Consider the following 13,473-nt stretch of genomic DNA (forward strand, 5'->3'; position numbering starts at 1 on the left):
TTAATGAAAGGAATGAAGTCGAGAAAAGGCTCAAACATATAAGAAGTTCATTCCAGAACATTAGAACAGCAGAAGAGAAAGCCTGATATTGTAGCTGAGCGTTGAATACTTTGGTAATTTCTAATCTAACAAAATGGTTACGTTAGTTCCTGCAAAGCACAAGACTGTAGCTACCATTATCTTGGGAGCTAATCTTGAGGGCTGCTTGAGAATCTGTGCACACAAAGCACCCCATCTTCGCTTTAAGGCTTATATTTTTTTTAATAGTGAATGACGTTTTGTAAAAACATGATTAAACAAAACAAGCATTGACAAAGCAAAATGACTGTCTACCAATTCCCAACCGATTGTCTTTCTCAATGCTTGTTTTGCATGCAGGGGTGCAGTATTAAAATGCTTGAAGACTTACTGTAGGTTTTCGTACCTACATTTTTGAGTTAACCAACTTCACTAATTCTATTCTGAGGTGGTTGGAGTATCTTCGTAGAACCAGTAAATGCACTCAGAATTTTAAAACAATGCCTGCTTCCAGTCCATATTACTTGATATGTCCATTACCATTTGTTTTCTGCAGAACTTGGGTTTAAGATGTATTTGAAAATTATGAACACAAACAGTAAACATTACAGACTTTTACCAAAGTATCCATTTTGTCAACATGATTTGCAGTTACTCCATTTTGATATAGTGATTGTGGTCAGCTAGTGATTGTTATCACGTAATGTTTGCAAATATTTAGCTTATTCACCAGTTCCATAACTATATTGTTATGGTATTATACTTCTGGTTGCAAGATTTTGCCACGCTTCTCATTCATTTAGTGATCAAAAAATAGCCAGTACTGCTGTAATGTTTTATATCAGTTTCATTGTGTTAGTGTTTTGTGATAGCAAGTTTGTACTGGTGTATACGAAAATTACCTATTAGCCCAGCTAAATCAACTTTTTATGCAGAAAAAATAAGACGGGCAGGAAACTCCTCTAAGGAACTCTTTTAAGTAGTTAAAGCACTATCTCAGCCCTTAATTCCTGGCCTGGCCTTACTGACCCCTCACAAGAATTCTGCAATAGACTGGCCACCTATTTCACAGACAAAATCCTTAATATTTGCTCTGATTTTCCTCCCTCTGCTGAACACAATCTACCAGTGGAAACAATAGTCATCTTCACTATTGCCCCTCGGCTCTGTCTTTCCTCCTATTTCACACAGAAAACTAAGGAGCTCCATATGTATCTTAAGTCAGGGTGTCCAGCTGACCCTTGTCCACCAAATATCCTGCACTTAGCTTCCGATTGCTTTGCTGAGATTCTACAGGGAGTGCTCAATGATGCCCTAGATACAGGGATTTTTCTGCAGCGCTGGAAGGAAGCTACAGTTATTCCCCTTTAAAAATAACCTATTGTTGACCAAGATAACATGAAAAACATGTGCACTATTTAATTTCTGCCTACACCTACAAACATTTTAGAGAAATATCTCAATCAAGAATTAGTGAAGCTAATTGACACCTGTGACATTCTTGACCATCACAGAATGAATTCAGAAGTGACCATAGCACAGAGACAGCACTGCTGCTACTTATAGCATCAGGCGCCAGGTTGATTAGAGTTGGGCTGCTGTCCTGGTGCTGGTGAATCTGTCAGCAGCCTTTTACACCATTTTACCTTTGCACCTGATGCAGCATCTCTATCAGGCTGGAGTGGGCGGTAAGGCCCTCAACCTTTGTCATTCTTTTCTCACCAACAGGGTGCAAATTGCTAGCTGTGCTGGCATTAAAGCTAAGACATTTAGGGGGTCCAGGGTTGGCGGCAGCACCGCCAACAGGCTGGCGGTGCCCCGCAGGGCATTCTGACCGCGGCGGTTTGGCCGCGGTCAGATGCGGAAAACCGGCGGTCTCCCGCCGGTTTTCCGCTGCCCAAATGGATCCTCCATGGCGGCGCAGCAAGCTGCGCCGCCATGGAGAATCTGACAGCCCATACCGCCATCCTGTTCCTGGCGGTTCTCCCGCCAAGAACAGGATGGCGGTATGGGGTGTCTTGGGGCCCCTGGGGGCCCCTGCAGTGCCCATGCCAATGGCATGGGCACTGCAGGGGCCCCCGTAAGAGGGCCCCAAAAAGAATTTCAGTGTCTGCTTTGCAGACACTGAAATTCGCGACGGGTGCAACTGCACCAGTCGCACCTTCCCACTCCGCCGGCTCAATTCTGAGCCAGCGTCCTAGTGGGAAGGTAGTTTTACACTGGGCTGGCGGGCGGCCTTTTGGCGGTCGCCCGCCAGCCCAGTGTAAAACCCAAAATACCCTCAGCGGTCTTTCGACCGCGGAGCGGTATTTTGGAGGGGGAAGTCTGGCGGGCAGCCTCCGCCGCCCGCCAGACTCAGAATCACCCCCTTAGTCTTCCATGCGGTGTACCCCAGGGCTTCTCTCCTAGCCCCATTCTCTTCAATGTGTATGTTGCTCCTCTCGCTGATCGGATTCACTCGTTTGGCTTCCAGTCCCTATCATATGCTGATGATACACAGATCAGTGTATCCATCTCTAACAATCTGTCCTCTAACGAAAATACGTTTAATCACAGCAATACCAATCTAAACACCTGGATGAAACTTTCTACTTTTAAAAACTTAATGCAGACAAAACTGAGGGGCTGGTGTTTGGGGTACAAGGATCTATTTGGACCAATACTTGGTGACCTAAGGGATGTGGCCCTCTTCCTACCCCAGTGAAAGCTGCTAAAAACCTGGGGGTTATTTTTGACACCTCTTTTAGTTTTGAGACACAGGTTAATCGTACCGTAAGTACATGCTTCTACATTATCTAGACTCTCAGATAAATCTTCTTGTTCGTTCCTGCAGAAATGCGTCATTAGGTGGTCATTGCTTTGATCTCCTCCAGACTTGAACACTGCAATGGCCTTCATCTGAACATAAACACTGCTCACAAACTACAGGTGGTGCAGAATGCGGCTGCTCATCTCATTCTCATTCTCAAAACTCCTAAACGGCTGTCAGTTAGCGAAGGCATTTGTGCGCTTCACTGGCTTCCTATCAGGAAGCACATTTCCTTTAAGGATCTTTGCTTAGTCTTTTTAACTCTCAATCTAAAAGGATCTAAACCTCTTTCTGCTCTCTTCAATTGGTATGTGCCAGGCAGGACGCTCAGATCCTCCTGAGGCAGAAAGGTTATCATTCCTGGGTTCCGTAAAGCCAGATGGGGCAGACGTTCTATCTCGTTGGCTGCTGCCAGGCTATGGAACCCTTTTCCTGCACACATCTCTGAATCTGTAAGATAGACTCTTTTGTCTTGTTTAAAAAAAATCCTTGAAAACCTGTTTTTTTTTCATCTTAGTTTTTTCACCTGGGCCCTGTAGACATTTGTGAGTTCTGCATTTTTCGTTTAGTGCTTAGATACCCTTCAGTTTAAATACAAATTTAATTTATTTTTACTTACCATATATACTGTGAATGGATTTGTATATTATTGAGTTATATTTCATTGCAACTGTGATAAATGTTTAGTACTGAACCTAAAGAAGTCCAACACCACTTGCAGTGACATAGGTCTTGACTGCTCGTTGAGGTCTGCCCAGATAGTCAAGAAGGCTTATTAAGGAGGCTTAATGAAGCATCTGTTTGATTGCATCTCTAGTACTTGGCACTCTTTATTTTAGAGACCACTAGCTTTCAAAGTATCTTTGCCAGTTTGTGTTGATGTGTGTTTTAAGTATTCAGTGAAAACTGCAACATCAGTTCTTTTCACTTTTCAGAAATATGCCCTTTTAAAGAAATCTCTAATAACTTACTGTGAGTGGCTTTATCTGTTGCCAGGGTGAAAAGAGGGCAGCTAAATGCACTTCCTCCACTACACTACTGGCTTATAGATATCCTTGTCCTCCTCCATCCACTCAGCCAGTGACTGCTCATAAGAGCCTATGTAGTGGACTTGTGATTATGTATGGATAACTAAGATCTCCAGCAAAGCATTTGTATAGTGCATAATCAACTGAGTATGAAGGAGCTAAGTGCACACACTGTTACACACTCTCATGGAAGTGAGCCTAGAACACCTATTTAGAGCTTCTGGTGGCTGTGGATTTCCACATGTCTCACGGCTGCCCCCCTGTCCAATCCTCTAACAGAAAGCTTTAAACACTGCATACTTCCAAAATGGTGCATGTATACTGTTGTTGATTTTCACCATACTCACAAGAGCACTTATTGCAATACATAGCTTACTCCAGCACACAAAAGACCGAGCTTCTTACATATTTGCTTCACGAGAAAGATATGCCATTTACTTGGATACCATAGTTTCTAGAGTTTTCAAGTAACCTTACACAAACTTCTTTGGTGGGCAATGGGCTCTTCTATTGCCTAGGAAGGTATTTAAGCAACTTCAATAAGTCATCCAGTCCTAACAGTTTAACAGTGGAATCATACAAAACAGCTTAATAAGAAATAGCCCTCATGACCGAGAATAGGACGAAAATGTAAAACACATTGCAATTTACCACACACCAAATCTGACTCTGACACACTCTAATAACCTCAGGACCTTATGGAAAGCCACCGCTAACCCTACAGTGCTACAAGACCAGTGGCACAATACATATGTACAAATGACAATTGCATTTCTATTGAGATCGTCTCTTCTCCCACAGGTTTTTTTCTTCAGCCTGGAATAGTTACCCGCCGCTGTGTCGACGACCCTAGAGCTGTATTTTATTCTGCCACTAAGTAGCTTGAATTGCCCTCTTTTTCAGCATGATTTATTTTGAGCCTTGTGAATGTGGCCAATAAGGATTTGTGGAAGCCCGCAGTTGGGCTTGATATAGTACATCTCTCTTTATCATCCAAGAATAGGCTTACTATAGTGGTATTCCTGATATATTACCCGTGGCTCTTTGGGAACTCATTAACCTATTCAGAAGAAATGTTGATTGAAAACCAGGACCTGATTTGGAGTTTGGGGTGATGCATACACTGTCACAAGTGCATTATATTCTATGGCACTAGTAATAAGGTGGTCTAGATATCCTTCGTGTTTTTGATGGAGTGACTGTCCACCAAACTCTAAATCAAGCCCTTAATTTTATTGGCTTTGATAAAGTAGTTGTCGTTATTATTGGTGGATACATGGTGTCAAGCTTAGTGATAGAAGTACAAATGATTTATGTCATGCCAGAATTCAGAACAAGCACGTTTAAGTTCATCCATTCCTCATCCATTCTTGTGTTAAAAGGAACTTCTGATGACTTTTTCACAGATTGAATTTGCACATTGAGACGTTGAGCCGTACATCTAGGGCTTCTTCTGCCCTTACAGAGCTTTTGTTTCAAGTTTTAGACTTATTATTTTTTTTTTTTTTTGATTTAGTGTCATGAGTTTCATTGGGGCTAGAGTATAAAGTGACTTTGCAGGGATGCAGTATTTGGGTTCCACTTTATTAAGTGGATCCAGCATGGTGAGGTGTTAGAAATGGAGTCTCTAGTTGGCAGAGGTTTGCACCCTGTCAAAGTAGGGACCAACACTCTAGCCAGGGTAAGTCAGATACACACCCAAAATTAACCTGTGCTCACCCTCTGGTATCTTGAAGCAGAGCGAGCAGTCAGGCTTAACTTAAGAGGCAATGTGTAAAGTATTTGTGCAATACTTAAATTACAGTAGCCCAATAAAAACACCACAAAAAGACTTCACATGGGTTTTAGAAAAATAACTAATATTCATCTGTATCAAATAAGACTAAAATCATAAAAATCCAATCAGTAGATCAAGATATAAGTTTTACATGAACTGTCGGAGCAGTGCTGAAATTAACTATGCCACTTTTAGAGCCTTTACGGTAATTCTTCTTGACAAGAACAGCACAATGACAGAGCTGGAATTGGAACTCCAAGCGTCCTTAGGAGGTCTTGAGGAGACTGAATTTCCACCAGGTAAAACCCAAGCTGCTTGCGATGTCGTTGGGGCTCAGCGGTGGAGGCCGCACAGTCCCTGGGATCACAGTACCTTCTTTGACTACAGCTGCCGATCGGTGAGTCACGCTGCTTTACTGCTCGTGGCTGAAAGTGGGGCTGGAGCTGAGCCGTGAGTGGTGCAGGTGGCCTTAGACACCGGGTCCACGTCGTGGTGCACTGTTCCTTGTGGATGATGGCGGGGCCTGGGGCAAGCTGCAAGTGGTTTTGGTGAGCCTCAGTCATGGGGCCCCCATTGCGGTGCAGGGCTCACAGCACGTTCCTCTCGGGCAGCAAAGTGCAGATTCCAAGCTCGGGTTGAGCGCAGAGATTCTAGAGCGGTTGATGTTTGAAAGTGAAGCGCTGTGCTTCCTCCTTGCTTGCTTGCACCAAATGGCAATCAGACGTGCTCCCACAGAATTGAGCGCTTGTCTTGCAGACCTGCCCCCGGAGTTTGAATGCCAGTAAAAAGCATCTGATAACGAGGCCTAGGATGCTGTAAGACCTTTAGGTTTCCATTTGCAGGGTAGAGGTTAGCAGGCAGCAGGGCAACAGTTCTTGGGAACAGTCAGTCAGTCACAGCAGAGTGGCAATCCTCCTGGCGCAGCAGTTTCTTCTTAGTCCAGTAATGTACTGTCTTAGTGTCAAGAGGTCAAGAAGCCCAGTACTTACACTAGAAAGTGCCTTTGAGGTGGGGGAGGACTGCAAAGAATTTCTTTGAGGTGCCGAGGTCCCCCCTTTAAGCTCAACCTTTGCTCCAGTCAGTAGGGGTAATCATCCCCTTTGTGTGGGCTTTGGTCACTACCCTTTGAGATATGTGAACCCTTCCCAACCTCCTCCCCAGGAAGACCCATCAGTATGCGGATGAAAGCAAATGTAGCTGAGTATCTTGTGTTGTGGGTGTCTGAAAGGAATGCACAACTGTAACTGTCACCTAACCCCAGCCAGACATGTATTGGAGATAGGCTATAAGCACACAGGGCAGAGAGTGCAGAGACATTTCCACGTTTTAAAAGTGTCATTTCTAAAATAATAATAATAAATCTGACTTTACCAGTAATGAGGATTTATGATTACCGTTCCCGGGGTACTAAACATGATGCAGCTACTCCTCTCAGATCAGGAGTTACGGCTTAAAGATATTATAAGGAATTCCAAATGGTGGTCTATGAGAAGGAGAGGCCTCACAGTAATGAAACATGACTTTAGGAGTTTTTTTTATTACCAGGACATGAAAAACTTAAAAGTACATGTCCTGCGTTTTGCTTACATAGCACTCTGCCTTATGAGCTGTGTAAGGCCTACCTTAGGGGAGACGTATATGTAAGAAACGGGGAGTTCTGGGCTTGGAAAGAGGTTTTAGATTCCAAGTCGGGGTGGCATTGGGAGTGCCCACATTGGCTCTGCAGTAGCAGGCCTGAGACATGTTTACAAAGCTACTTAAGTGGGTGGCATAATCAGTGCTGCAAGCCCATTAGTAGCATTTAATTACAGACCCTGGACACATAGTCTACCACTTTACAAGGGACTTACAGGTAAATTATCTGTGGCAATTGTGGATATACCAATGTCACCATGTTAAGGGTAGAAGCGCATGCACTTTAGCATTGGTTAGCAGTGGTAAAGTGCTCAGAGTCCTATGGGTAACAAAAGGATACAGCAACAAAACAGGAGGTAAAAAGGCAAAGAGTCTAGGGTAAGACCCCCCTAAGGATGCCAGGTCTAACACAAGGGCACACATGGTAATTTTTGTGAAAGGATAGAGGGCTTAATTTCTTTTACATGAGTGGGAAGGTGTCCTTAGTTAGAATTCGACTTCAGATATTTGTAAGCCTGAACCTTTGTAAAATCATGTTTTAGTGAGTCATGGAGTTGTGTTTTTGAGTAGGTCTGTACCCTTAACTATATATAAACAAACAAACTTGTTGGTAAGATATCCTTATTTTGGTGTTTTATTTATTTTTAGTTCTCATTAGCTATCTCCTTTCCAGAGCTGTTAGTAATAAATAGTGGCCCTTTGGGTCAACCGTCTTGAACCATTGTGTTGTTTAAAGCTTCAGTCACCTTTTGGATCCACCTATAAGCAGTGCCATCCTGAGGATTTTGGGGGGCCCTTTCCTACCAATTTGAGCATGCATGATGCCAAACAATACTAAATTATTTGTTAAACTTTAACAGGAGTCAAGGGGTCACGCAAAAAACAATTGAAAGTTGAAATATGTTTTGCCTGGGACCCCAATAATCTTTAAATTGACATAGAGTAGAGAGACAGAGTAAGTGGTAGAGGCAGGCAGAGATGAAGAGAGGTTTTAATAGAGAAATTGAATAGACAGCGGTCAAATAGAGGGAAAATTCACTTTCCTATGGGGCCTCTTGCAAGTTAGGGACCCTTGGCAATTGCCCTCTTTGCCCATGCCTTAAAACATTTCTGCCTATAAGACAGCCGTTTAATGATTTGTGTGTCTGGCATTGTTAGTGTTGGCACTTAACATTTTTATGTTGTTCACAACGTTAGGAAGAGTTAAGCATTAAGATGCAAAAGGAGCCTGCCTCCTTTCTGCTTGCAGCCATGGGAAAGACAAAGTGGTGCAGGAGTAGCCATGCACAGTACGAGTGAGCCCAGCCCAACTGCTGGAAATGGTTGAGGCCTGCCTGTGAAGAGGGCATTGAGGGGTCGGAACGTCATTCCAGCCAAGAAACTGGGTGGCAAAAACAGCCACGGCTTTGGTGGCAGTGGGGGAAGGTAGTGTGGAAATCACAAATGGCGGGCATCGGGCTCTCCATCCACCCCCTGCACCTTTCTCTACTTAGGTGAAGGCAAGGGCTTCAGAATTAAACTCAGGGATGCAAAAGCCCAGCCAGAGGCGAAGGGTGACTTTTAAACTGTCCAGTAGTCCGGGGTACTACCAGGTTATAAGCACCTGGGCGAGTGCAGAAATAGCGAACAGGATTAGCAGGGCGAGTGCTGTCTCACAGGGGATCATGCATGGCCACTGACTACAACAACACAGGGCTAACACCTAAAGCAGGGTCATGGGATAAAGGGTCCAAGGAAACCAGGGGGTCAGGTACATGCAGTAGCAAATGTGTGCATGCTCCAGGACCCCTGCTAGCAGAAGGCGTGTCAGGGGAGCAGTGTAAGCGGACACCAGAAGGAGTATCAGGCTCAGCTGGAGGGTGGGGGGTGCCTTCATGACCAAGAACCCAGAACCATTTAGGCAACAGGTGGCGTCATAAGCGAGACAGGCACCAGGCCAGCTGTCTACGGTGTCAAGGGTCACAGCGCTTGCCAGCGTGATCCTACTGGCAGTCAAGAAGATCTAGGGTAGGAAATTTATAGATTTTATTTTTTGCTCCTGGAAATTCAGATTGAAAGGCTAGACGTAGCTGCAGGGGATACGAAGAAAGAGGACAGGAAGAATAGGAGAGGGGTGAGGAGGGAGAGAAATTCCGATAATAGGATTTCCATATTTAGAATCATGGCTTCCATCATAGTTGAGAGATTTCCGCACTATGCCCAGGACTTACGACCTTAAGAGGCCAAAAGCCACAAAGCTCACAAGCAGTTCAGGGGAGACGCCTGGATGGAGTACGATAAAGGGTTCAAGCTAAACATGCAGCACATCCAGTTATGACATGGCACGAAGAGGATGGCGTAGGTTACATGCATAAAAGCGAGAGAGGCTAAGGTATGGTCTGGTGGATGAGAGCAGTCCTTAAGTCAGTCTGTGTTCAAAGGAAAACAAAGAAAAACAGAACACCTGCCAGGGCTAGGCCTTAAACAATTTGGAAGGTATCAGGGCATAGTAAAGGGGCCACAGCTATATGTTGGAAATGCGAAAGCAACAAATGTAAGTGGGGCACGGCATGCAAATTCAAGCACATGTGTGCCAGTTTTGAGGGGGGACACCCACGGCAGAGTGCGGGAAAAAGAAGATGGGAAGGAAGCGCCCAAGAAGAGACCAGTGAGAGCCTCTGTGGTGCCGTGGACTTGGGGGTTTGCGACATGTTCGGCTAACAAGGTCTCCCCTAAATACACCCAAGCTGAGAGAATTGCTCAACAGCTGCCACAACTGGGAGGGCGCTATTGATGCAGGGCTTCGAGCTGGGCTTTAGGATGCCTTTCAAGGGTGATATCAGTCCACAGGTAGTAAAAAAACCTTAAATTGTCTTGCGAGCACCCAGCAGTGATGTGGCAAAAAATAGACAAGGAACTGAAACTGGGCATGGTTGAAGGTCCCATAAAATACCCTTTACCATAGGTCCCAGGCTTCTCCCCACTGGGGTTATACCATAGAAGGAGCCCAGTCAGTGTATGGTAATACACCATCTCTCCTCTGAGGGTATGTCCGTGAATGAGGGGATTGACCCAGACCAGTGTGCGTTTGGGTATGCAACCATAGATGAAGGAATTGAGTTAGTAATAGTGACAGGCAAGGGGATGGAGATGGCAAAGGCAGATGCTGAGTCAGCATTCAGGCACCCGGAGAGCTCCACCTGCTAGGTTTCCAGTTCTAGGGTCAGGGGATTCTCATAAATAGTCAAGAGCACTGAATAGAATAGAAAGACCATCACACATGGAAAAAATGGTAGCACATCGTTGCATATCATCAACTGGTCTATCTACTCTCTCACCGACCTGATCACACGTGCGACACTGTAGCAAAATAATGCAGGGAAACCTTCATTATTCTGTCCAGAGCTGTCTGCTCTCACTACATAATTATAGACCTTAAGTTTCCAATCTGATTATGGCCATTTCATGAAAACATGTAATCGACTTCTACACCCTGAAGCATACACCCTGAAGATGTTCTTTTGACGCTATACTTTCGGGGACACTAGGCCAGTGGCAGGGTAACTCCAAATCTGAAAAATTCATATTTTGAGAATTGTCAGAATGCAATTTGGTGGAGTTTAGACTTTGTCTGTTTTCTAAATTGAAGATCTGCAGAGTCAACCCATATCTTCCCATTGTATTGTTTGTTGCTTGCTTATAATTTAAGATGAATGAGAAGCTATTTGCAGGGCGGTGTTTACAGAGGCAGGTTATTACTGGCACTCAAGCAATTATTCTCTCTTCTTACTTTCTAAGGTTAAACTTTCCAACCTGAACTTGGATGACCATGCCAGGAAGAAACTCATTAAACTTGTAGGAGAGCGGTATTGGAAGGACACAGATACACTTACCATCACAGCAGACAGGTATGGTAATCCAAGAGAGAACTGGCTTCACACGGTGCCCTCTGGGTCAGCCCTAGCATGTGGCGCTGCTGTCAACTTTCAAATTACTAAACGCTCAAAGCTCCTGCTTCCTTTTCATTGTGATTGATTCATTTTATTTTCCAGCTTGCTTTTGTTCAGGTCAGAACTGGTGCAAGTGACATTAACCATGGTGTGCACGCAGAGGAGTAGCTAAGATGTGCCAAGTTGTTTGTGACTTGAATGATTCTCTAAATCAGAGGGTCTTAACCTTTTGACTTGTGTGAACCCCCCACTAGATCAGTATTGAGAGCTGAGGACACCAGTCTAACCAAGTCCTAGGATTTGAACCGCAAGATAATGCACAAAATTAAAGAAACTACCTTACCTCAAACAATTACACAAATTATAAACTATTTTATTTAATTCACAAACAAAAATATGAAAAAATAAATGTTAATGTGAAGCTTTTCAAAATGCAATTCTATTGCTATACGACGAAGCAATATGCCAGTCTGAAGCCTATTATTTTGTCTTTTTGGCTCATACTGCGTGTTCTTTTTGTCAGCACTACCAGTTCTCCTTAATTGAAACACCCAGCAGTCCATGCTACATTCTGTCTGCTGCATTTACCCTGCTCCCATTAATCAAGATACGGATACTAACGTAATTTTAACTTTCCAGTTTCTGCTAATATTATTAACTTTTTTAAACCGTGACAGGCCCCCGGAGTAGGCGTGGTGGTCCCCCAGGGGTCTGCGGGCCACAGGATAAAAATCACTGCTGTTGTTTGCACTGAACCCAGGCACTGGATTTCTACATTGATACATATATTTACACTTTTCAAGGTGTGCACTCGTTACGTTCCCTTCTTACTTTCTCTCTAATCATTTTGGTTGATCTTTCTCTAGGTGCATATATTTCTGTTTAGAGTGGCTTTAGGGTGCTATTTCTGTGCTTTGAAAAAAATTAGGAAGTATGGATATTATCGTGGCTGCAAACAATATGAAAGGGATATATATTTTGGGTGTTTTTGCATGAATTTCCTACCCATGCTGTGCTTAACTGATGACAAGCACCTTCACTTTTTGTTGCATTTTGATACACAAGCGTATCGTAACGTAACGTATCTTTTCCTCACATAGAAACCATTCTACAGGGAGAAAAAGCGTTGATTATATAGAGTCTGCATTATCGAGAGCAATAGGCCATTTTCACCCATAAATCCAATTTGCATGAACTTTGTGTATCTTGTGTAGTTTTGAAGGAAATACGCAAATGTTAAAAAAGCTTTTCACGCTTTTGCCCCAAATGTGCCTATAGCTCTGGTCCTTCCGGACCAGGTAGTCTAGAACTTGTCCTGGACTACTGAAAGTCCTAGACAAGGTCAATCCAAGCTATGAGAGTTTTACTGCCATTTCCTTTAGCATCCTGGAGATGGTTTCTATCTCGTACGTGGTGTATACCCTCCAGGATGTCCAATCACATAGGCAAATGGTGAGGTTCAGCTCTTCTGGATGAAATCGTATTGGTAGTTAGAGAGGAAGCAAAATACCTGTTTCCAAACAGTGTGGATGAAGAGAACTAAGTCAAATGCTAATCTGCAATCTCTATATCTGCCACATATCTCTTTTGCTGTCCTCAGTGATGTTTGAATGACAGCCGAGGCCCAATTCCTTTCACTCAGTTTCTCACATTTTACCAGGAAATTCCACAACTTTGCAACTAAATGCACTGTACAGTTTCTAAAATAATTCCTTCACTGGTACATTGTTGCATCGAGGTATCCTGGAATGGTATACATTCCTGTAAAGTAGGAGTTGATGGTGCCAAGGGCTAGATGCCACTTGCCCATATGCTACATTTTTTTTAATGTGCTCACAAGATATTTTGACCCAAAACTCAGGCACAGATGGGATAAGATTAAATAGAGCAGTTGAAAACTTGTGGATAGACCCCACAAAACTGGTATTTGTCAACCCTGGTCATCTTTATTGTTTTGGAAGAAATGACAGTCTGATTCCAACACTAACATATCCCTCCGACTCGGCAGATACGCCCTGTTGAAATTTCACCTATGTGCAAGATTTTTTGATGGCTACTTCTAACCTCAAATTCCTCACCTTTAGAATATCCCCAGACGCCTGCATTGCTCTAATGCACTATTATGTAGGCTCATGTGGCCCCACAATGACTTTGTGCCATGCAGGAAGTGACAGTGGAGCGGCATATGAGCACCACCCCTGGACGTCAACTTTAATTCCTTTCTTTCTGGGCCTTCATATGTGGATCCAGAGTTCGCTCCCAATTTCTTTCTCTTCA

General features: G+C 43.7%; 1 protein-coding gene across 1 annotated transcript in view; it reads left to right on the plus strand.

Moving 5' to 3' along the window:
* The window catches only part of MRPS35 (mitochondrial ribosomal protein S35), a 149,269-nt gene that overhangs the window by 55,939 nt on the left and 79,857 nt on the right, over window positions 1–13,473 (plus strand). Inside the window, exon 6 of the mRNA XM_069228175.1 lies at window positions 11,045–11,154. Coding sequence (XP_069084276.1) covers window positions 11,045–11,154 — 110 coding nt within the window. The remainder of the gene's footprint in view (window positions 1–11,044; window positions 11,155–13,473) is intronic.

Source organism: Pleurodeles waltl, chromosome 4_1 (genome assembly GCF_031143425.1).
Source record: "Pleurodeles waltl isolate 20211129_DDA chromosome 4_1, aPleWal1.hap1.20221129, whole genome shotgun sequence".
In the NCBI taxonomy this organism is placed as follows: domain Eukaryota; kingdom Metazoa; phylum Chordata; class Amphibia; order Caudata; family Salamandridae; genus Pleurodeles; species Pleurodeles waltl.